The sequence below is a fragment of the Pavona decussata genome, unplaced genomic scaffold, assembly GCF_977016875.1.
Source record: "Pavona decussata unplaced genomic scaffold, jaPavDecu1.1 SCAFFOLD_228, whole genome shotgun sequence".
NCBI lineage: Eukaryota > Metazoa > Cnidaria > Anthozoa > Scleractinia > Agariciidae > Pavona > Pavona decussata.
Genome location: NW_028145633.1, coordinates 268,243 through 294,274, shown reverse-complemented (window position 1 = coordinate 294,274; position 26,032 = coordinate 268,243). Strand labels below are relative to the sequence as shown.

General features: G+C 37.2%; 2 protein-coding genes across 3 annotated transcripts in view; one reads left to right on the top strand and one right to left on the bottom strand.

Moving 5' to 3' along the window:
- Positions 1-254, bottom strand: part of LOC146458784 (transitional endoplasmic reticulum ATPase-like) — a 38,937-nt gene extending 38,683 nt beyond the window's left edge. Inside the window, exon 1 of the mRNA XM_085090262.1 lies at positions 106-254. Coding sequence (XP_084946388.1) covers positions 106-116 — 11 coding nt within the window. The 5' untranslated portion in view covers positions 117-254. The remainder of the gene's footprint in view (positions 1-105) is intronic.
- A 10-nt stretch (positions 255-264) lies between these two features.
- LOC146458783 (BRISC and BRCA1-A complex member 1-like) lies at positions 265-25,500 on the top strand. 2 transcript variants are annotated; one of them, XM_085090278.1, is made up of 9 exons: positions 265-341; positions 13,402-13,687; positions 14,705-14,772; positions 16,426-16,537; positions 17,197-17,287; positions 17,664-17,688; positions 18,325-18,448; positions 20,511-20,597; positions 23,752-25,500. In XM_085090278.1, the coding sequence occupies exons 2-9, from the start codon at positions 13,427-13,429 to the stop codon at positions 23,935-23,937; spliced, it is 954 nt and encodes a 317-aa protein (XP_084946404.1). In that variant the 5' UTR covers positions 265-341; positions 13,402-13,426; the 3' UTR covers positions 23,938-25,500. The 2 variants fall into 2 exon arrangements, with proteins under 2 accessions (XP_084946404.1, XP_084946405.1); XM_085090279.1 differs by having other exon boundaries at positions 278-412.
- Positions 25,501-26,032: the final 532 nt, after the last annotated feature.

Below are 26,032 nucleotides of genomic sequence, written 5' to 3'. Positions count from 1 at the left end.
AAGATTTCGAGGGCATATTCTAGGAAATGCTGCCTTAAAAACGCAACAACATACCTTAGAAAATACAAACAAAGTATTAAAAGGAATCTAGAAATGAATACTTACTGATGTGCCATGACTTTTTGGTATAGAAATGAACTGAATCCGGCTAAAAAATCTTTCTCTTCTGTACTGCTGACTAACTACTCCACTGCGCACGTGCGCAAGGATGACGTCTTCTTGTACCCAGCTCCTCCCCATTTTTCTCTGGTGCTTCGTTTCCAGTTTCCATAAAAGAATTCAATATGGCGGATGAAAAGTGGTGAGATCGGTGAGATTACGGTGCTGCGCGCTATTATATGGTAAGTTGTTTACTGCTTATACGAACTCTTTCACTCTCAGAAGCTTCCAGAGTCTTGGGCTTCTCGTTCATGTGTAAGAAGGGGTACAATTTGTTTGATTTTATGTCTGTGAAATTTTTCAAGGGGTATCCGGCCATCATAATTTCCAGTAAGCTTAACAGTTTTAGTTTGTAAGCTTGTGTGATGAAGTGTTTGGAAAGATTTCCTCACAGCCCCAGCCCTTAATTATACATGCATTAATGTATGGGGCTGTACGGAAATCTCGACCCAAGTGCTACCGAGAATGTTCTTAACTTCTTAACAGTCCTTAATTAGTTATAAATAAGCAGAGGGTACATGTACAAATGATATCAGAGAATTAACTCTTCATGACGGGAGCAAGTCGTATGCTTGGGTGATTACCGTGGTCATAATCATAACTAAAACAAAACTCTCAAATCTGATTGGTTATCAACAGGCCCTATTTGAGCATTAATTGGACAGTTTATGCATCATGCTAGATGTATTTATTTATGTCTGGGTCAATTCCAAAAGCGATCATCCCGCCCCCCCCCCCCCACCCGGGCAAACCCCCGGGCATTTGACTTTTTTTAAAAATGCCTGATCAATTTCTCCGCTATATGGGCCGCTTTCTAGGTCAAATGCTCCACTGGTTGGGGCTGAAAAGTCATCGTGTTGGTTTTTTTTTTGTTTTGTATTCGCCAGCTCTATTTATATAAAAATCAACGAAATTGATACATTCATAAATTTAAAACAATTTATTATTAAAGATAATGCATAACATCACGTATGAAACTCAACTAACGGAGAGTTTAACGATATATGTACCGATACTCGCTTTTCTATTTTATAGTTTCGAAGGATTCGACTAGACTCTCAGTGCATGGCTAATGCATTTTTGTGCTGAACGCTTCATTAGTGTAGTGTGCTTGCTCCCGATAATTATACGCCGCAATAATTTTAAGAGTACGCTTTAGATTACTAAAGATTAGCTAAAGAAAGGCTTCACAGCTTACCTTTTGATACAAATTCTTCGAATGTTGATGCTAAAACAGCTTTCCTCACATCCTTCTGTAAATTCCAAACCTTGTATAATGGCATATTTCTGAATATTGTAATACGCTGGAGCTTGCATATATCAACATAAATTTTGTCGAAAACCACGAGGAGTTGTGACATGTTACATGTAGTACAAATCATTTAAATGCGACCGCTGACCAGCATTTTTTTGATGGGTCAAATGCCCGATGGGTCGGGTTTCTATTCGCGTCAAATGCCCCACTATATGGAGCCGAACAGGGGTCAAATGCCCAGGGGTTGCCCGGGGGGGGGAATGATCGCGCTTGGAATTGACTGATACATAAATTGGACAGTATGAGTCATTTGCGCAAGCTGTAATCAAATCAATCTCGAAACTTAACTCAACTGTTGTCCTCTATTTATTCACCAAAAAGTTAAACTTGGCTTTTTTTCTCAAATGTTGTTACCAGGGCTAACGCTCAGTGGGAAAATTAGCACTTTCATACATACTGTAGACTGATATAATTCTCTGGTCCATCATTTTTGTCCTTAGTGCTAGCAGCACAACATTCATTCTTAAGCAGAGGGCAGCCTAACTGTTTAAGTTCAATAATTAACACCTCATCTCAGTTCATGATTACATGACCTGGAAAAATCTCAGACCTCAGCATGACATTCAAAAGGCCGTAATGGTTTGTAAATCCCTAAATCGCCTCACTCCTGAGTATTTAAGTTCTAAAATTTAAATCAATCTCACACTACTCCATACACTTTACAAGATTCTGTAAATAAACTATATGTATTCCATTACCACATTCTAATTATCTTCGTAATAGTTTTTGCTTTGTTGGTGCTACTCTGTGGAATAGTCTGCCTCACAATGTGAGGCAAGCAGGATCTCTGGGTCTATTTAAGAGACTTTTATACAATTTCTGTTAATGTTAATAACTAAAGGCATGGCATTCGTGGAAATCAGGTGTTTTATTGGTGATTGACATGATATGTTATAATAGCGATTAGATTTTTAGAATCAGGGTTGTCCAAAAGATTTTAAGTAGAACGAGAATCCAGGAAAGTAGACGGGGGGCAACAGGGGGTAACAACACAATTATTTGCCTTTTTTTTCTCCTTTTACCAGCAAATCATACCCGGCGAAACTAAGAAAGGAGCTGGCGATATCGCCGGTTGCCAACGCTTTTTTTTTTTGGTTTTTTTTAACAGCTTTATTGACCATTACACATGTTACATACAGCAAATTAAACAGCCAGAAAGAAATGAAATATACATGCAAAGTGATGTAAAGTGATAAGTTCAAAAGGGCAGGTGCGAAAGGGACGTGAGGACCCATGCGAGGCACATCCCATGCTACAAATAATTATTAAAACACGACAACCCTGAGGTTATTTTTTCATTGGATTGCAGCGTGCAAAGAAAGTCGTGTCCGATAGCCCGGGGCTAGTGAATTTTGCGATCGGGCTAGTGGATACTGACCATCACTTGCCCGACGGGCAAGTGAAGTTTTTTTAGGGGGGAATTAAAATTACAAAATGACTGTGAACCAAAAGCCGTCTTTTAAGCTGATCTCACAAAGGGAAATCTTTTGAAAAAAATATCGCATTACATGTACATTTCATGCCCGACATAATGCGTGAAATTTTTCCTTTATAGTCTAGTCCACGCTATTCAAATTCAAAGTAAAAATATTTTGAAATATGACTAACCATTGCTAAATAAGAATTATTTCAGAGAAAGCTAGTTACAGGGTGTATCTGTATTATGCTTCATCCTTCAATGAAGGTACCAATGAAAAAGGTTTTGATCCTGTACTTCGGTAAGAAATTCATTCAGTTGCGTTCATGGCTTTTGCATTGGCACGTGTGTTTCAATAAATTCTACACGGTATGTATTATTTAACAGTTTATGAAAATTTATTGATCAAGTCCTATTGCTTTTCCATAAATTATCAGATGTAAATTGAAAAAATGAAACAGTTTTTTTTCCTTTGAAACCTTTATGAAAGCTGGCAAGTTTCACCAGAAATTTACATAATTTTGTTTACCATGGCACTGATGTGTGACATGGCACTTTCCTCTTTCACGTGAAAACTGACAGCCAAACGACTTTTTTTTCAGAAAACTAATCTAGTTGATGTAATGCTTTTGTATGAGAAGCAAAAATATGATGAAAGATGTCAAGTTTTGGTAATTGTGAAGAACAGCTCACCTCCACCGACTGTTCCGACAGTCGGGCGACAGTTGGCCGACAGTTGGCCAACAGTCAGGCGACAGTTGGCCGACAGTTGGCCAACTGTCGGCCGACTGTCGGCCTACAGTTATTTTCATAGCGGTAACGATCTGTCAACCGACAGACGGCCAACTGTCGGTAATATGTCGGCCGACTGTTGGTAATCTGTCGGTAAGTTGTTGGTGAACTGTCGGTAGAAATTGTTGTGGATTTTTCCATATAAATAAATCCAAATCACAGACACCTTCTAGTTTCTTTAATATAAATTCCACGGCGACGTTTCTCTCGTTCCCCGTCCGCCATTTTGCATTTTTGAGTATAACTGTGCCCCAACCCCTCTCTCATTATCCCACTGTTATAACGTAAAGTGTGCAATTTCATCTTTATTATTGGTTATTAACTTTTTCAAATTTGGTGGCTCCTAAAGGAGCCGTTTTGTTTTAGGAGTCTAGTGATGACTCTATTCGAGCACGTGCAAAAAGTTCGTTAAGAATACAAAAGCAAGCGCAAAGTCAATTATCGCGTAGAATACACGAACAAGCGCAAAATCGAGTATCGCCTTAAAAAGTTCGTAAAGAATACAAGAGCAAGGGAAAAATCAATTATCGCGTAGAATACACGAACACGCAGAAAATCGAGTATCACGTAAAAAAGTTTGTAAAGAATACAAGAACAAGGGAAAAATCAATTATCGAATAAAGAAGTTGATTAAGTACTCTCATCTTATGATAAGATGAAAGACCATCTTACTTATCAGACGAAAAGATAATTTTTTCTTATGATACATCCAATATTATATTTTCATCTTAATGCAAGATTTGAAAGTTTGTGATGGATCAATGTTCCAGATTTTGTGTCTGCAGATTTTGGACCAAAATCCACCAATGAGAAAAGTCCTCCTGCAACTGAATGTTTCCTATGAGGTCTGCATTTTTTAGATGAACCAACCAGGAAAGATTAGGGAAAACTTCTTGAAATTTCGACCCTTATCATTGTATAGGAATTTTCGATTTCTGCCAAGGAATTTCATCAAGGAACATAACGAATACATTGATTCAAAAAGTTTACGTTTATTCCCTTTGTTTCACGAAATAAATATTGCCTCTTGATCAAACGAGAATCTTTCTTTTCTTACTTACTGAAATAGAAAGAAAGAACGTTAGTAAAGTTCAACATTGTGTCGACATACATGACATACTATAAAATGCTAGCTCGCAATGAATTATAGGGCGATTCAAATTTTAGGTGAACGTGCTAAATTCGCTTCTCGTTTTGCGGACTGCAGGCCGACTGTTGGTAATCTAGTGTTTTGGTCAATTTTTTTCAGGTTACCGACTGTTGGTAACCTGTCGGTAAGCTGTTGGTAGTCTGTCGGTAGTCTGTCGGCCAACAGTCGACCGACAGTCGGTGGAGGTGAGCTGTTCTTCACTTTTACCCAAGTTTTCATGTGTGCAAAAACTTATGATTAGCAGTGAACTTCTCAGTTAATAAAATTGCTCCTTTCAGCTGAAGACAGGGGGAAAACATTTTTGGCAGCAAAATGCACGATCAAGTTCTGACTGCGCTGTTGCCGGCAGCTTTCCTCATTGTTGCGTTAGCGTGTCTAGTGGGAATTTGTTTACTTTTCAAATTAGTTTTTCTCAGAAGATGTGCGTAGATTTCAAACTAGTTTTTCTCAGAAGATGTGCGTAGATTATTTCCAAATTGCAAGATGTATGTTAGTCATCCGCAAGTTGCACGTGCTGAGATTCATACATATACATCACTTGTTTCTTCATGAGACCTTACTTTTAGTATCTGGTACATGTATTTTTTAATGATTACAAAATGTAATGAGTCTTTGAACACGTAGGAATTACGGCTTCTGCTAGTTAATGTACATGTAGAAATTTTCACAAGAAGTTAACTAGTCATCACTATTGTGTTCAGGAAAAACAATTGCAAGTTTTTTGAAACTTCTTCCTGCTTGTTTCAACTTGATTCTTTACTCCATCATTTTATTACCAGTTGACATCTACATGTATAATAAAAGAAAGACAAAGGCATTCACTACCAAAGATTAACAGTTAATACCAATGTGTTAAGTTTCTTACCAGTCCAACTGATAGTTCACACTTTTACCGTTGATTAAAGGTTTCGATAAATTATGGTGGATTATCAATTATTAATAAAGCACCTAACTAATTAACTAGTCATGTAATTAATAATCACCTAATTAAAACACGTAGTGAATAAATTAATACTACTTGTGATTTTTTTCCAGGCTAGTTAAAATGACTTTCGGGCTAGTACATGCTAGCCACAGCTTGCCCGAAGGGCAAGCTGTAAAGCTGACTTTCTTTGCACCCTGGATTGTATATTTTGTAACCTGATTGAATCTGACTGTGGATAAATAAAGATTACCTATGTTATAGTTATGTTACCACACCACTAGACAGATACTGAGCTACTTTCACCCTTTAAGCCCCAATAGTGACCAGAGACCAATTTCTCCTTACCATATCACTGCTTGATCAAACACAAAGGTTATAAGAATAGAGAAAGTGATCAACAAGGAGTAAATAATTAATATTGACTTTTAAACAATTCTCCTAACTTTTACCATAAGAAATGTAGAGAAAACACCTGAAGGAGAAAATGTATGTTGATATCAGGGTTTAAAGGGTTAAGCCATTGCCCTTGTCTCCTTCCCTCTTTTCACTTGTTAGGGAAGTAATAGGCAATGGGGATGGGAATGCCAGCAAAACACCACTTAAAGGGAGAGGTTCACGGTTCTGTGTATGTCCATGAATCAAAATTCTTTTTCGCCTTTGCTCACTATGACCCAAGCCTGTTTAATTTAATTTGTTGTTTAATATGAACCTTTTGAAGGGAATATTAGGTAACTCGGGTGGTAATTTTTTTCATACGATTATAATTTCGCATGCAAATAACTGTAAACACATCAACCATGGAATAAATCCTATGGGTCAATGCTAAATTCAATATCAACAATATTGAGTACAATCCACTAGCATTTTCTGTGAATTTTGGTCATCAGTGATTTTGCTTGGACTAATAATTAGAATGTGATTACTGAAGTACATGTGAGTGGGGTTTTTAAGGCCATAAAGTTGATAAGAAAGAGAATCAAAGGCTCCTAAGAGCTAACTCATTCATCCATATAACCAAAATTGTGGTGAAAATGTGATCAGTTGTTGGAGATGTTGAAGCTACACTTCTTATCCCATGCAACCAAAATCGAGATTAACATTAAGGTCTCTAGCTGTAATTACAAAAAAGTTTGTTGTTGGGTTGATTAATTGATATTGGGGTTTTACGAGATAGAAAATGTTTTGCTATTTTTGTCCCATGAATGGGAGTTTGAGGAAGGAGACACAAAACAGAGTATTCACTGCAAAACCTGTTCAAGCAAGTAGAATGCTATATCCTAACACAACATCTAACTTTATTTTCCTCAAATTGAACAATACTTAATGTTAACAAGCTTAATCTACAAAATGTTTGAAAGTTGCTCTTTAACTTTATTTATTAACATAGTTAACACTCAGATGCAGTGATTAAGAGCGCCTTTTTTTCATGGCCGAGTGAGTGATGGCACAGGGTTCAAAAATTGACTACCCTCATATTTTGCTCAGACATACTCTATGATGAGTCAATAAACGTGGTGTATTTCTTATGTTCAGCTCTACTTTTGTTTTCCAGAAAATTACCAATAACTGTAACGGGCGCCGACCGTCACAAAATGGCGGAAATTAGTGCGTCGAGTAACAACACAAGAACTTCGCTCGTGTAAAGCGCAAAAGGAAGCACGGTTTTTTCAAATTGGTATATTTGTGTAAGAGTCATTGGCAAACGATTCAAGTCTAAAACCAGGATTGTTTACTAAACTGGGAATGCACGGCACGAGTTTGAAAATTACCAATATTTCACTGTTTAAAAATCTCATTTTGGAGCAGTTTTTCAATAAACATTTTTCCCATGCGGTATAACTCAGAAGCGCTTGAAATTAAGGCTGTGATTAGTGGAAATAGTCTTCTTTTCAAGGATATAAAAATTAGTCTGGGGCTCTTAACTTCTGCACGAAAAAACCATGCTCTATGTCGAGAAAATCACAAACTCCACTTGTCAACAAACACAAATAATCGAATTAGTCTCTGTTATCGGAGCCAATATTCCAAGCAAATCTTAGTGCTTAGCACCTATTTGATTAGAAGGTCAACATTACAAGTTTACCTTGCTAAAACAGTGGCTGTAGATTGGTTTTCATTCCTACTTTCTCTTCAAAATTACCATCTTCCCTCTGACAGCGAGTTTACGAAATCAACAACTATCTGAACGATACCTGGGTGGCTCTTGTACAAACATGGGCGCTTTTCTTCGCAGTTTCAATACACCATATCTGCTATCTTTCTCTAACGTACAACTGAGCTTGTTTCATCGTAAAAAAATGACCATTGAGCGAGATTTTTTCACTGAGCGACACTGTCGTTTTGACTTCTTCAATCCATGCATATCATTTGTATGTCACGCAATGACATATCACACTCCTTACAAGGAAGGCTTGGTTACCAATATTCCTTCAGGTGTTACACAAGTTTTGCGGATAAGGAAATAATTTTGGTTTGTTAAAAAAGACACTCTGTGATCTAAAATTCGTAAAACAAATGGAAAAAACGCCAAAAAGAGCGAGATAGGTTAAGGAAGAAAGAACACCGATCGACCGACAGACAAGCAGCCCGAACGATAGAAAGAAAAAAAGAAAGAAAAAAAACGAACTTGTAAGCAAACAAAGGAAGAAATGAAGGAAATAAACAAATGTAAAATTTAGAAGAAGGAAAGTAGTAATAAAATAATGGAAAGGGAAAAGCGGGAGCGCTCAACACTAAAGAAAACCAAATTTAATAAGGTGAACCAATCCTAATGATATAATGACCATCGCGTCATTCAAAATTTTTAAACAAACAGATGATCGCGCAGCCACGTTGTCCTTCCGGATAACACATGAAATGGATATCAATTGCTCTTTTCTGAGGTTAGCTGGGGGACAGTGCTCCCAAGATAAACGAAGACGAGCAAACGAAAAAAAGTGCCCTTATCCTCCCGTTGCTTTCATGCGGAAAAAGCATCTCAGCACACACACAGTCTGTCGGCGTAAGTGATGTTGAGTCGGAGATCAACTTAATTTTAGCACGGGCTTCAATTTTCACTGCACCTTGTGACATTTCGGGCATGACCATCTGTCCAGTTCATCCCTCCTGGTGGAGAGGTTCCCAACGATACCTTATCGAGCTACGCCAAAGGGAAATCGCGCAAGGCTGACCGCGGTATTAAGAAGGCGCTTTCGGAGACTATCTAAGACGTACCAGAGGCAACAGGTACAAATTTTCCCGTAAGGCAACGTAGTTTTGCTAATTCATGTTAGGGGAAGGTCAATATGAAATTTAAAAGTTGTGTCTTATTTTCAAACTGAGCGAAAAGCCGTAAGTTGGAAAAAAATTAACATATACTTGCAACAAGAAGCTCGCATTTTTAATAACTAGCCTGTTTTTGGTGTGCGATAATTTAATTACAATGTTTATCACGAACTTAAATTTTTTTCCGTAAATGAAACCAACATGCTTATTTTCCTGGAAACCCAACTATAAATGCAACGCTTATGCTATTATTATTATTATTATTATTATTATTATTATTATTATTATTATTATTATTATTATTATTATTATTATTATTATGGATACTTTTTATAGCCGTAGCTACTAATCTGTGAAGAACTCCGTTAAGTTCTCTCAAATAAACTGAACTCTGACAGTTACACAATTTTGTAGTCTCATTATATTCCCTCAGAAGCCCTTCAGACTAATCGCTGGTACTGAGAGTGGTCATATCCAGGGCTCATTACAGTGGTTATTTTACATCTCCAAGTTGGAGACGGGGCCGCCATAAAAATTTCAACGTGGCCATCCGAACCATTTGAGGGTCTAACCTTCTCCTCTAAATATTTCTGACCATGAGTATGGGTGCGGCCGTGGTTAGAACCCTGCGGTGCTTAATATTATTCTAGAAACTTTTTGTTTTTGTTTTTTTTTTATTTTCAGGAGCACAGTTATCCTAATAATTATCGTTGCTTTGGGTAGGAATATGCCGTGGCTGTAAATTGCAATTAATCCGGATTCATCGGCCATATGGAACTGTGTAGCTCAAGCTAAGCCTAGCTGATGTTACAAAGGGCATTGAAAATGTTGTCCTTCTAAAGGACATTTGTTTGTCTTTTAGCATGTCACTGACACATCCGTTCATCGCAAACAGCCTTACATGAAAAAGATTCAGTCACTTTGTCTAGGCTGCATCTGCCAGCAATAAGATTCGTTTTCCGGGCTCTTATCTGCTTTTTGCTTTAAGTATGTTCTTCATTGGCCTTACAAGCTGAGTGCTAAAAGCATTGGTGGCATTTATACCACTGTTAGGCTAACCTTCAGGCGACACTTACACCACCGGCCCGTGTTACACTACCCGCCTTGAATAGCTTTCGCTAAACGCGGGAAGTGTACATCTGAATAATGTAAAAGATGATTTTAATAAATGGTTGATTTATTTGAGCGTAGCTTACATAAAGCGCGAACTTTCTTATCGTAAAGAAGTAATTGTAATTGCCTTTAGATGCGGTTCTCTTTTGTTGTTTTAGTCTCGTCGATAAAGTCAGGCTCGTCGATAAAGTTAGGCAACCCCCCCCCCCCCCCCCCAGTGGTACCATTCTGTCCACTGCACGTGCACGATGTACAAAGCATCTGCTTGTAAAACATTTGTACTAAAAAATCCCATCCTAAAAGATAAAAAGCTGGTAACAGATTTAGTACCATGTCAGGTAGGGGATTTTAAGCTTGAAGTCGGACGCAGACAAACTGCCGCGGAAAAATTATAATCTGGTTGTTAATTTTGTTGGGTGTCCTGCGCGCTCGGTCTCATTGCGTGACAAACATGATCGTCTCATTCTACAGACGATTCCTCTTGTGTGCGTCTTCGGGCTGCAAAATTTCTTCTTCTGCGACTATAGATAATCGCATCATCGTTCTTAATCGTACAATTGAGTTACCTTATTTGCCATAGCTGTGTGGAGACTCAAATATGGTTGAATCTGTCAGGAACTGTAATGTTTCATGCAGGAGTCATACGTATGGTTGTTGATTACTTGTGCTTTGGTAAACATGGTCGAAGGGAAGATAACAATTTTGAAGGGAGAGTGGCGATGAAAAGCAATCTACAGCCACAAGTTTTTCAAGGTAAACTTGTAATGTTGACTTTCAAATCAAATACGGTGCTAAGCACTAAGATTTGCTTGGAATATTGGCTTCGATAACAGACTCTAATTCGATTATTTGTGTTTGTTGACAAGTGGAGTTTGTGATTTTTCTCGCCCGAGAGCGTGTTTTTTCCGTGCAGAAGTTAAGAGCCCCAGACTAATTTTTATATCCTTGAAAAGAAGACTATTTCCACTAATCACAGCCTTAATTTCAAGCGCTTCTGAGTTATACCGCATGGGAAAAACGTTTATTGAAAAACTGGTCCAAAATGAGATTTTTAAACAATGAAATATTGGTGATTTTTAAACTCTTGCCGTGCATTCCCAGTTAGGTAAACAATCCTGGTTTTAGACTTGAATCATTTGCCAATGTCTCTTACACAAATATACCAATTTGAAAAAACCGTGCTTCCTTCTGCCCTTTACACGAGCGAAGTTCTTGTGTTGTTACTCGACGCACTAATTTCCGCCATTTTGTGACGGTCGGCGCCCGTCACAGTTTTTGAGAATTTTCTTGAAAATACAGCCAGCTTTGAACAAAAAAAATATATCACGTTTGTTGGCTTATCATAGGGTATCTCTGAGCGAAATATGAAGATTTTGAATTTTTGAAGCATGTGCCACATTTTACTGATATCACGCGGTCTTCACAGACATTCTCTCTTAAATAGGAAAATATGCAATTATACATACTTTCAGATATACCTGATCAAATCTTACATAGAACTGAAACTAAATGCTAGCAGTAATCTGCAACAGATAGTGGAAATCGACAAAAGGAAATGCAACCTCTATACAGTTCCTACCACTACAAGATTGAGGTTGTTATTTAATTGTAAGTAACAAGAACACAGCATTTCTTAACAACAATCAAGGAAGTGTTAATTTTTCTGTGGCAAATTTTATCTTCTTTATGGGTAGAAGTGTTGCACATATCTTGCTTGTATTTAGTTTTGTGACATGTGCTTTGATAGGGAAACTTTGCAACTATAGTAACATTCTAAGGGCCTCTTGATATTAGCTCGGTAACCGGGACGAATTCTGGGGTGTGTTCATATGGGAATTTTCAGCCCGGTTTACCGGGATGAATTCAAGAAAGACAATCAAAATTGTGGAACATAAATTTGTATTGTTTGCAACTTTCAAAGTTTTCTCTACCCTTGTAACTTTACTAATAAAGCTAATTCACATACTTGTAAAGTGGAAATACTTCCAAGATCAAAACTATGCCACTTTGTTGGCCGCTATGTTTTGAGAGCGAAGCTATTTTGTTTAAAAACTTTCATCATTGTCACTGGGCTGGAGTGTTCATATGGGAAAATTTTCATCCTGGTTACCGTGATGTGGGCTGCAAAAACTGAGATCTCGGTTACTGGGCCAGCTCAGCCTCTGTACGGCAATTGTATCGCAGGGCCTTGTACGGCAATCTGTATAACACATGTACGCGCGACCGTGGAACCTGATCGAAATTTGCGCTGTAAAAACAGATTTAGCCAGATTGTAGGTCGCTTCACTTTTTATGTATGTGTTGTAAGTTTTAAAGCAAATGAAATAATCGTCAACAGAGAGAATTTACTTACCGAAATGACGTGTGAAAGAGAGTCAAATATTCCTACCAAAAATGGCTTCCTTCTCTGGCACGGAACACGAGGCGATGAGACCCAATGGACAAAAACAGCCCCTGTAGGGGACGGTACGTACGCGGGCTCATTTTCGGAGTAAAAAGAATGTCTTGGACTAATTTTATTTACTGAATACCCACCTTAAAAATATAAATTCCCTCACGGTGTTTTGCAATCATTTAATCACGGTGTTTTGCAATCTTTAATTAGACTTGTTTTGTTTGCTATTCGTGGCAAGTTGACTTATTGGTCAGCGGTTGCTCAAATCCAACCAAGTTTTACGTCACTTCTGCTATTTTCGCTAACGACGTCACATCCGTCTACGCAGATTTTGCTAACGCCGTTTTGCCCATCTCTGCAAAAACTCATCCATTGCTTCGCAAGCTCCGCAATGAATGAGTTAAAAAGGCATTTAGATTCATACGCATGCGCTGAAATGTGAACCCCTCGCTTTTTCTTAAACTATTATAAATTTAATGGCCTTGAGCTCACATGAGACTCCTGTACATGTAGCTCAGTGGTAGAGCATGGTCAGGTCTTTTTTACAGGTCACATTCCACAGGTCATGAGTACAGGTCACTGTTGTACTGGCATATAACCAAGAGAAAGCATGCTCTAGGTCTGAATTGGCTTTTTTAGTATAGGCTTAAGGCTAGGAGACCCTGTATGTACAATTTTATTATTATCATCATAAACTGGATATAAGACAAACTATACATAGAGCTCAAAGAGCTAAGTTATATTTTGATAGTTACATAGGGTAGCATTCAAGCTCAAAATAGAAAAGAGAAAGGAGTATTTACTGTTGTATGTTCATGTTCTTCATAAAACCTTTAATGTGGTCATTACACATCGTTATTTATTTTTTTAGAGCCTAGACTGGACATTTTTTCTAAATGGAAGACGACAAGGAAAGTGTACCACATGATGATGAGTCTACCAGAGATAAACTTGACAACAATGACAGTTTGATGACCGTTGATGTTGAAGATGGCGGTAGTGGTGGTAGTGCAGATGGCGGTGAGGATAGAAAAGATGGTAACAGCTTGCCTACGCAGCCAACTGGTGTTGGAGACAGTTTATCACTAAGCTCCGACGGTTCTGAGAATGAACGTTTGAGAAGCAGAGTGCCACGAGTTAACTGTCCAGAACATATTGTAAGTAGCTAGTGATAAGATTACATGTATGTTTGATAAGTTGTAACTTAGTCCTGTATAATTTTGTTTAATTGAACCTGGGTTTTACAAATCAAGTGTGTAAGTGACTTTTTTGCCTGAAAGTGGAAATTGCTCAAATACATGAAAGCTCTATATTTGGCATGGTGGCTGGTTAATGTAAAAAAGTTAGTGCTGTATTTGGTGGTATGGTTACATTTTAGTGTTTGAGCAAAGGAGAGAATTCTAAATTCGTTGAATTCGTTGTATAATGCAATTCCAGGGATTTAATTGGCTAAGCAGTCGTGGTGTATGAGCCATTGTACCATGCCCAAGAAATAGTAAGACAGTGAGCACTATTATTGTCTTCTGGTTGTTCTTTGTATAGCGAAGTCAGCGAGATCTAGCAATATTCCTTTCCTTTTATTCATGCAATATTATATTTACACTGATAAGCTACATTCTCAAGCAATGACTCTTAAAGGGTTCAAAAACGATATCACTCTCAAATAGCAAATAGAAAGCTTTTTAACAAACTTCAGATCCTAAATACTCACCTTAAAGAATGCTTTTTATCTATTGAACATGTCCTACTCCGCATGCATTCCATTATTAGAAATGTATGTAACAAGAAGTAAATGTTGGATTGCGTGTAGATGGTTGTTGTGAAATAAAGTTGATTAAAAAATATATAATGATATATTTCTTGATTTTTTTCTTTAAAAAAACAATTATTCTACTCATGCTTGTTGTGTATGAGGTAATTAATTAACCAACTGGGTGCTACACTGTACGTGCCTCCTTGGCTTTCTTCCATCACATATGCAATGTGTGGCAAGTAATTCATGGTAAGGTACCATATAGTCACCCACATAACCCTAACCCTAACGCTCCATATAGTCACCTTACCTTACCATGAAGCATACAGGCACATGCCCAATGTGTTGCTCGTAGAATAATTGACAATTTTGCAAAAACTCACCTGCTAACATTACATGTATATTCTGCACCTCTTTGTAGATCATGTGTTTGGATTTATCCCCAGAAATGAAAGCCATGTCCTTTCAGTGCAAGAGTGTGCCAGAGAGGTATGGAAATTTTTGGTGTCTTTTCCCATTTGCTAGATAATGCTGAGCCAAAACAATTTTTAATTAATAACCTTCAAGCTGGGATCATAGTTTTAGCGTGTGAGGTTTGATTGTGATGGTATTGAATGGATTAGAATGTAAGGTCCAATTTAGACTATGCAATGTTAACTTATGACTGTCTTAAAACCCTTTGATCACCAACCATTACCAGAGGTTTTCCAAACATTCACTGAATTTGCAAAGTGGTAATAAACAACCCCATGTGCAGTAAAAATACACAACTTACGTGGTAAAAAAAGGGAACACCCCTTTGGTCTAAAATAGTTAAAATTACTTATGAAAAAAATACACTAGTTGCCAAAACTTTTAGTTTTCTGTAGCACGCACAGCTTGTGTCATACAAAAAATTGTACCCAACTCTTGTCATTGCACGTTGCCTACTCCTACCATAGCAAGTACACACATGTAGCAAATCAACAACAACATTTAATAAAGTATTTAATGAAGTATTTAGCGCTGTAGTGCTAATTGGGGACACTATAAACCAGTGAAATAAATATGCAAACTGAAAATAACATTTTGTTAAAGATCCCAGCTGGCGGGAGGCAAATCAGTTGGCTATTTACAAAGCGTGGCCTTGGAGCGGAACTTGAACCTGGGGCCTTCAGATTACACGTCCGGCGCCCGTAACCTCTAGGCCACGCCGCCTCCCACAACTCAACATTTTGTGTGTCCTTTGCTATAAGTTCTTGGTTTTAATTCACACAAAGGAAATTGACACAAAGGAAAATGTTTTGTGCTTTGAGGTGGTAATATGGGCAAAAAACAATATTGCAACTTGCAATCTATGGAACTTTTGTTAAGCAATAAGTTGCACAAAAATGTTGCTTCTGTGTACAGTGTATCAGCCTGTGAAGTGAACAATAATTCACCAGTATGCCTTTCTGAAAGGCCTTTCGAAGAGAATGAGAATGACTCCTGACCAGTATTTCTGGAGATATTCTTGATTTTGTGATTTATCTTTGCACTGAGACGATTTGTGACGTCATCAATTTTTGAACAAAAACTTGTCATGAATATCGCTAAAATGAGAAAAAATATACAATTAAAGAAAATACCATTCTTGTTCCCTTTGAAAGGCCCTGTAATAAATAATAACAATAATAAGTCTTTAATGATCTTCAAAAGATAAAAATACTTATCTTAAGTTACAAAATAATTTAATAATAACAACAAAAATAGATCAAAATATATAAAATGTATAAATATCCGAAGCCCATCTACCTCATCTATTATTTTTACGAGTGCTCAAAGACATACTGAAATGCGCACGCGACTCTATTAACAAATGATAGTTTGAAGCTTCCTGTGTTTACCCTAAGTATATAAAAGTATCTCTCCTCAAGGAGTACAGCTGTAGTTTGTGTGCTTCACATTCAGTAAAATTCCTTGTAACGGAGAGTTCTTTTAAGAGGCCTTTCTAAAAATCTGAATCAATGTCCTCTTTTTCAAGTTCCCTGATATCTACTTTCTATAAAAAATACTTGCGTTTATAGCAGTGGTCTAAAAAATGGTGAATACTATTTGAAGTGCCTCCGTATACTGCATACTTAAGGCACTTAAATTAATTTTCTGTGGCTTTTTTTTTTTCAGGACAATATTTCAACTTGTTCAAAGATCAGTAGAAATCTTTGTAAAAACCAAGTCTAAAATGAACCCCAATCACCAGTTTGCCATCTTGGTTTTGGATGACAAAGCATCATGGGTAAGCGAATATGACCGCCTTTAAGGGACAGTGTCACCAATTTTCTGTGTGCCTTTGAATAGCGAAAAAAACATACAGTATCGATGAAAATCACTTTTAAAATAATGGCTCAGTAAATGTTAGCAATTATTATTACCCTATGAGTATACATAAGCTAGTATTAAAGCAATTTATTGTTCCTTTTTTTTCTGGGGATGGCTTGGATGGAAACTTTGTAACAACTTGAAAAACTTTGCCAATTTTTTCAAGCTCTTACATGTTGTTTGGAGATCTGAAATGATTACGGTATTGCTCAAAACTGATTTATAGTTTGTTCTTTGTGAGAGAAATAGTTAATATTTTCCTTCCGGTGCTCTCTAAACAATTTCATGTTAGGGGATCCAAAGATCCTATGTTAAATATTTGACTTGCTTTGATCAAAATACGGCAACATCTCCATGACAGTGCCCCTTTATTTAAGTCCTGATTCAAACATCAGTGAGATTTCTGTTCTACATTAAACATCGCAGACAAAATTCGGGATTTTCTGTCCCCCTAAGCCTTTAGTTAATTCTTTGAGAAAAGGAAGGTCCAAACTCCCTGGTACCCCTCCCTGTATCTCTATCTCTGCACTGCATTTCCACACAGGTACATCTATATCATTATTATTCTTCTGTTAGTACAAGCATTTTACAAGTGATGTGGAAGTTATCTGCAGTACTCTGAATCGCCTTAGTCCTGAGGAAAAACTTCTATCGCAAGATGAATTCCGTATCCTTTGAGATATTCATTACCCATAATTTTTCCTAATTTTCTTGCTTTCCTAGTTAGCTTAGAGCTGCCTTTGCACTTCCTTCTGATACAAAAATATGTTAATATTATGCAAATTTGTGAACTTAATTTTCATCTCATTTCTCCTACTTGTAAACTGCCTTCTTACAGAAGCCAGGCTATTAATAATTATTTATCTTACAATCCTGGTCAAATTGTTTGGAACAAAGGCCTTGCTGGGGCTGATCTAGGCATGGTTCCAGACATGGATCTAGACATGGTTTACTGTAGGTGTTAAGTTATCATATTGTAATTTAGGGTATTGGTGTCAGTAAATGTAAGATACATGTTGATTACACCTTGACTTTGATCTTAGAAATGTGCGACCTTTTTGAGGCAGTGTAAGTGTTAACTTCTTGAATTGTCAAATAATAGACCTTCTTGAAAAATGGCAATCAATTTTACGTAAGCAAGTAAAATTAATGACAAAATTGAACGACGTTTCGGAGTTGTCATGACACTATTTTCACGTTCAAAATGACGATTCTGAAACATCGTTCAATTTTGCATTAATTTTTAATTGCTGATATATTTAGAAACCTTTATATTTAAAAATTTTGCACATACTGATATGGTTGATTTTCGTGAAATTCAACTGGATAAAATTAATTTATTGGCTGCAATTTATGAAAAAAGATATTAATATCCATTGGCTAACTACCTTAAAATTCTGAATGGAAGCCCCCCCCCCCCCCCCCCCCCTTTCCCAAGATCAAGTGCCCTTAACTCTCCGAAGCAAACACCCTTCTGAAAATAAAGCCTCCAGAATGTAAACCTGAATTGTGTTAGCTAACTATTTTTAAAAGGCTGTTTTGAGCTGAACCAATTTTGAACAGAAATTTCATAGGCTTGGATCCCGCCAAGAAAACCAAACCTTCCCCAAAACTTAGCTCTGCAGCTCAATAGCTCACATTCAGAACCTGATTGTATTTGTGGCAATTTTAACCTTAGTTTTTTTTTTTTCTCACTTGTTGCAGAAAGGAAAACATAACATTACCAGAAGTTGAAGATATCTTGCTGCCTCCTCCGTTTGTTGTCCGACTTATTTTAGTGTATGGACGCTCACAATGTATGCCTCAAATGTCTCCAGAGGCCAAGCAGGTTTGTTTATTTTCTTTCACTCTCTGTACGTACTTCCAAGACCAAAACTTTGTTTTCAAATGTATTGAGGAGCAATATATGATATTTCATATATTCATATTAATTTATTTATCCTTCGCGGGTATATTACGGATTCACAAAATGACCTGCTCCCAGTTGGCTTGATAGCTCATCTGGTAGAGCACTTCACCGGCATCGCAGAGGTCATGGGTTGGAATCCCGTTCAAGCCTGAATGTTTTTTTCAGGCTTTCTTTTCGCAACTGCTTAATCTTTCATCCGCAGTTCAATATATAATGTTTCATGTATTCATATTAATTGAGTTTCATCGATTTTTGCTGTGCCTTTGAGTAGCAAAAACATGTTTGTATTGATGGAAATATTAAAATTTTGGTTCAGTATTGTCAACAATTACCATACAAGTATACATAATCTAGTATTGAAAAATTTGGCCAGTTTTTTCAACTTCTTCCTGTGTATTTTCGAAAATTTGAAAAAAATTGATTTATAGTAAATGTTCTTCGTTGAAATAATGAGTTAATTTTTTTCCTTCCGGTGTCCTACAAACAATTTTATGTTAGAGAAAATTAAAGGCTCTGTGTTAAATATTTGAGTAGCTTTGGTCAAAATACAGCTAAATCTCCGTGACAGAGCCCCTTTAATTTCCATCATTTTAATCTCAAATTCTGTATCCAACGCAGACATTCTTAACACCTAGAATGGTCACTCTCAGAGGTAGAAATCTCAAAATCTGCCTCATGAGTTTCCGCCGAGATAGAAGGGAGCTTAAGCAGCGACGACGGCAACGGCATTGAAAACGTCACCTGGAAATATCACTTCATTTCATTTGTGTTACTTCGCGATTATTTCAACTCGCTCAACTTTTACAAGAATGGCGAACTAACCAGGAACCAAATTGGTAGGAGTGGCGTACAAGTTAAGAAAGAAAATGAAAAATTCACCGCCGTGCGTTCACGTTCTCGACAAAACCTTGAATGTGGTCATTTCACGTTGTTGTTTTGCAGAGGACGACAAAGAAATGTACCAAAATGAAAAACGCACGTGCAGAGCGATTGTGTTTGCTCATTAAACCTATTGTTTTGCGGCGTTGTCGTTGTCGTTGTCGTCGCCGTCGCCGTCGTCGTTGCTTAAGCTCCCTAGATATTGAGTCGTCAACATAACCATTCTCCACTGAAAACGAGACCTTCTTAAAATTTCCAGACTTCTTGAATCATTCACATTTCAAAGCCTCCTTGAATTAGCGAGGATCTTTTCGGCTTCACTGAAATAACTTCTCCGGTAAATTTGGTACCTTGTGTTAATTAAACAAGTTCGTTTCCCTCAATTTAAAATTTTACACTCTTTTTCGCGTTAATTTCCTTTATTTGGAAATAGATTTGCCCTCAATTCGCATTAATTTCAGGTGTCATCCACGCTAATGCGTTTTCTTTTCAAAACGCATACTTTTTGATGCGTTTTTGCCCATCATCCACACTAAAACTCTCGAAATCGTCGATGAAAACGGAGACTTTCGAAAACTGTTTCAAAAGTGGAGACTTTTGAAAAAGGAAATCGTTTTGAAAACGATCCGTTTCTAGTGTGGACAGGTAAAAACGGAGACAAATACAAAAACGCTAAGTGTGGATGAAAATATTTTGCTTCGTTTTCGCCGCGATGATAACGGATACTTTTGAAAACGCGTTAGAGTGGATGGCTCCTCAGATAAACACAATCATTACGTAAGTAATGTTTAAAACACGAGCAGCAATGTTTTATTGGGATTTAAAACCACGAGGCGCTGCCAGTTTTTTGAACGGCTTCAAAAACATTGCTGGAAAAGCGTGTGTCAAGAGAGTTCCTAACAATGATGCTTTTGTGACGTTGGAAATTAGCATACGAGAAAAACATTAAACACCGCATACTAATAAGGAGGAGGTTTTCTCGGGTTTTGAAACCACTGCACGTGATGTTTTATCGACCATTTGATAGGTCAATGGGCTTATGAATTATTAATGAATTTTTGAATTTCCTATAATAAGGTAATTCGATTACTGTTGTTTGTAGATACTCTCTTCACTGCTAGAGTCTCCATATTTCTTCCTCGATGTCTTGTATGCCCATGAGCTGCCGTCGGAGCTGAATCTTTGTAAAGTAAGTAAAATGGATTTTAGAGACAATTTCTGGGGAGGAATGACTTTGTACACCGCACAGGGTCCGAGTGGTAACATTTCCAAATTTCACTGTTTTGATAAAGCGCAAGGGGGGAAATTCTACCCCCGCTAATATCAAAGAACAAATTCTCCTATCTTGTGCCTTTACTTTTCTTCTAAAAGTACTGAGGAGAAGTTATTAAAATATCAAGAAAATTCACCTTGGGTGATCATATCCTTAATTCTCGTGACCTCAGGGGTTGAATAACCATTGATGTTACAAGGAGAAATTTGAAGCTGATCAGTGTTAGGGATTAAAGGGTTAAAAGCAGCTACTACGGCGACGGCAATGAGAATGTCAAAACAATGGAATTTAGTGGGAAAAACAACGGCCCTGCACGTGCGCTATAAATTTTGGTTAATTTCTTCTCCGTTCGCCATGAAAAAAACAAATTCAAGATTTTGTGGAGAACGTTCGCACACGACGGTGAATTTTTATTCTCTGTCTTAACTTGAACGCCCTTCTAACAATTCTATTCCCGAATAGTTCAGCCTCATTGTACAAGTTGAACGAGTTAGAATAATAGCGGAGCAGTTCAAGAAATGTGAACTTATATTTTAAGCGACGTTTTGTTGGCGTTGTCCTCAGCTAACAGAGCGTTTCTTTCTTGCAAGATTTTTTTATCATGTGCGAATTATTTTTTAGCATGTGCGAAGTTGTTGTGTTTCTTGTAAGTTTTTATAAGTTTTATAAGTAGTATTGATGTATACTTAATTAGTAAGGTGCCTTTTAACACATTGTATAGTGGTATGTATATTTTATAATGTAAAGTAGTTAGGTGTCCCCTAATTAGCGTTCATTCTAGTACACTAGAAGCTACGACACATTAAGGACGGTGCGTACTAATACAGAGGTATTTTTGTGCAGTTTATGACTATGCGGGAAAAGCAGATCTTAGTAAAGGCTATTGGAATCGAAAAAGAAAATTGGGGGTAACCACGCATTTTTGGAGATAAGCAGCAATAATTTTAAAAGGCGCTGAAACACAAAGCAATGTATGGCATTTTTTCCCAAATTGAAGCTTTATTATCTCTGAAAAATGCATGCATGGCTACCTCCAATTTTCTTTTTGGATACCAAGAGCACTTGCTAAGTTCTGCTTTCTTCGCATAGTTTCAACCCACCCAAAAATATCCCTGTATTAGTAGGCATTACCTATAGGAAACCCGAGTATCTCGAGATGCGCAGAACGTATGCGAAGTAACAAGTAGGCACCGTCCTTGATAAAGTTTTCATATTATTTTATTTTCATATCTCTGGTATTAAGCGGATTTGGCTTGTTTAGCGTGCCCCTAAGAAGTAGACAAGCCAACTACGCGAAATACTGGAGACGCAAACGACTTTGTATATGCTAAAAGACTTGTCAGAAAGTAACTCTCTGCTAGCAGGGTATTAGCGTTGCCGTTGTGGTTGGTTAAAGTCCCTATTACTAAATTACAAAGGTTTACCTGTGTTGTTAACACTGGCATAAAAGTTGCTAGAAAGTAAGTTCCACCTCGGTGAGGATTTGTCATACTCTATCTTTTACACTATTTACGGTTACACTACTCAGTACTAAATCATGTTCGTCTACACGCATCTGCTTTCAAACGTAAGTTTTTTGTTTTTTAAAAAATTATCTTCACACGTAGCGTTTTTGAATCGTATTTGCCCGTCCGCACGTATCCGTTCTCTTTTGAAAACACAAAACATTTTTTAAGGTTTTTGCCTGCCGTCCACTCGTATCCGATGAAAACGGTAATTGAAAACGATGGCCCTTGGATTCAACCTCGTAACGTTTTCGTTTTTGCAAAGTTCTGTCTTCACCAGATAAATTGTACGTTCAGACGGAGGGCCAATTGATCAGTTCGCAAATAAAGAGTTGCATTTAAAAATGAAAACGGATATGTGCGGCGAAAACTAGATACAGTCGAGCCTCCCCTTGCGACCACCTCTCTTGAGCGACCAGTTTTCCAAAATACCAAAATTTTCCTAGTCAAGTCACTATAGTTAAAACCTCTCGTAAGCGACTACCTCTCATAGGCGACCGCAACCACTTTTAGGGATGACAGTTTGCAATTTTATTTTGTCTTTAATCTCCCGTAAGCGACCACTTGTCACATATTACATTCTCATATCTATCCCCTATCGAAAGTTGGACAATTTGCCTTTGTAACATGATTGTCAGAATCGGAGGTACCAGGTGTCCCGAAATATACTTGTCCCATTCGCCTTATTAGATATTTTATCATTGGCAAACCATCAACTTGGATACTGAAATTCTTTGGGAATATAATTTTGATAAGTTTAAAAACGTTTTTGTGGCTACTAAACCTCTGGGCTGAGTTGCTCGAAGGATGGTTAACCAATGGTTAGCACTAACCATTGGTTACAGTCAACCCAGGTCACGCGTGAACAGTATTTCCAAGAATGAAATGAACATTCGAATTTCTCTTTGTAATGTCCGACGTGTGAATGGAATGTTGGACATTTCTCTGGAAATCGTTCCGAAAAAGACACATTAACTGAAAAAACGATTCAAAATACTTGGGAAACAATTATTATTCTTGAAATATTCAATTTTGCAATGTAAAGAAAAATTCATAGCTTTATACTGTCAATAAGCTAGGAAAATTTATACGGGAACTCTGAAATCTCGTTGGCGATTTTCAAAACTGACATGTAAATTTCAAAACTCCGTTCAAATTTCAAAAATATCGTTCACGCGTGACCTGGGTTGACTGTAAGAGGTATTAAAACCCATAGGTTGTCATGGTATTTAACCCGGGTTAGCGCTAACCATGCTTCGAGCAACTGGGCCCTGGAGTGACCTTATGCTCATGAGTTCAAAATTTAGACCCCTTGTGGTCTGACCTCTCATAAGCGACCACCTCCTGTAAGAGACCACCTTGGCTTGACATTTTGGGTGGTCGCTTATGGGAGGTTTGACTTTAGCAACCTCTTATATTTATAATAGTGACATTTTTTTTTAAACTTTGAAAGTCACCTGTTTCTGTTACGTCCTTGCCAACTTGTTTTGACCAAGCGAATTAAGTATAACCAAAACGTGACATCCGCTATTTAGTTAAGGACGCATAATTTTCTTGATTTGTAGGAAATCTATGATAACTTCTGTGACATGGATGAAGAGGAAGAAGGCTATATGTTGGAGGTGTCACGCAGCACAACTCGTCTGTTTGATCACATGGCTGCGTTACTTGCTCATCCGTTACAGAGACCCAGACAGCGTGACACGTTCTACAAACTAACACCAAGAGGAGATGAAGAGTCTATCTTGTAGCATCTGTGCAATACAGTCTCTTGCGCAGTCGTTAAGTGGGTTGTCACGCAATATTTTTCATTAAATGCTCTTCTCCACTGACACACGCAGAGAACGCAAACAGCGACACGAAGGAGTGTAGCTCTGAGAGGTCCAACGAGTGTGTCTTTTCTCAAAACATTAACACCATGGGATGAAGAATCTATTTCGTAGGAACAGTACATTAAATTTCCTTCACATTTGTTATTATGTCTGTTGTCACGCTTCTTCTTCATCCTGTTATCACACAACGCTCGTCCCCACCGACCTGGACAGATGCATTGCGTGACTATCCAAGGAGCGTGGCATGTCCTTAAATTTAACACCATGAGTTACAAAATCTATCTTGTAGCAGGTTCTTTGCGGTCATCTTTTGTTTTGTTATTGACTTTCCACCATAATGTTACTAATATAAGTATGATATAATCTAGGTAACTTAGCTTAATTGGGGAGGCGTAATCATGCATAAGCTATAATAATAATAATAATAATAATAATAATAATAATAATAATAATAATAATAATAATACAGTCAACTCTCTCATAGCGACCACTTCTCGTAAGCGACCACCTCCCATAAGTGACCACTTCGTAAACAACCGTTTTGTTTCTCAGTTAAATACTGTTTCAAGAGCTCTCTCATAATAGCCTGCGTCGCAGACAGTCTATACAATCCCTGGTATATATCGAGTTCTCTATAGGTCTTGAGCGACAAGTCCGGCTGCAACGCAGGATATCTCATAAGCGACCACCACTTAAATTTCTTAAGGGACCGCACCCACTTTTTAGGCCAGAAATTACACATATTCTTCCGGTAAGCAACCACCCAACATAATCACGTATGATCGTTAGTAAATCATCACTCAGAAGTGACAAAAGTTCAATTTTAATGACGCTACCCCAGACTGCTGACAGATAATACCAGTTTACAGACAGAGAAGATGGCTATAAATTTATTATGTCTGTAGGTAAACGGGAATTGTTAAGTGATCTGTTCCAAAATGTTATACAAAGTTTCATCAGAAGAATGAATAGATGTAAAAAATCAAATAAACTTGTTTCTATTTGCCTAATTTTAGCTGCTAAGGTAATATTTTTATGTAATTAATTAATCAATCTAGTATTAGGCTTATTTTGTTGATCAAGTTCAAGTTCTTAGTCCCTTATCTGTTGAATATTATATTTTGACCTGATGATGGTGTCATAGGGACACCGAAACGTTGTCTTAAATATGATTCTACCTGTAATTTTCATCATCAAATCGATAACATTATCTTGCCTGATAGGTATTATTATTATTATTATTATCATCATCATCATCATCATCATCATCATCATCATCATCATCATCATCATCATCATCATCATCATCATCATCATCATCATCATCATCATCACCATTACTATTATTATTATTATCATTATTAACATTGTGTTTATACATATTGTCTTTCTTCATGGTAACTTAATTTGTATTACCCTAGTGTCTGTTATTGTCATTTTTGTTTTCTTTATGTGACAAATGAAATAAAATTGAAAAAAAGATTGAGTGGCTGATAATCTGATCTAGTCGGGGTGATATTATTCAGATTAATTCTGTTTGAGTAGTGTCATGTAGTCTTAGGAGAGAGTCATAATGCTCATTCAGTTGAGTGAAAAGTGTAGCGGTACAGAGTAAGAAAGAAAATAATAAATCAAAGATGGGTTTTCTTTAGATAGCAAAATGTTTTCAGCATTAAAAATCATACTAAACAATAAGTGTGCAATTTTTGGCCTCGCAATAAGGCATGCGTTTCAGGTTAATATATATATTTAGGCTAGCCTAAAAGTAGAGCTCCACAATTCATTCATTCATTTATTTGCCATTAACCAGAAATACAACAACAGCATACAGAAATACATTAAAGATAACATACAATACTCCTACTAAATTTTTTACCAGAGCAAATGTGGTAGAGGCAAGGAAGCCTATATAGAAGCTGGGGACTTATAAACTATAGGCTTTCTGGAACTATGGGATTAAGGGTACTGAAAAAATTCCAATTAATTGTATCATTGCATTGCATTGTATCATTGT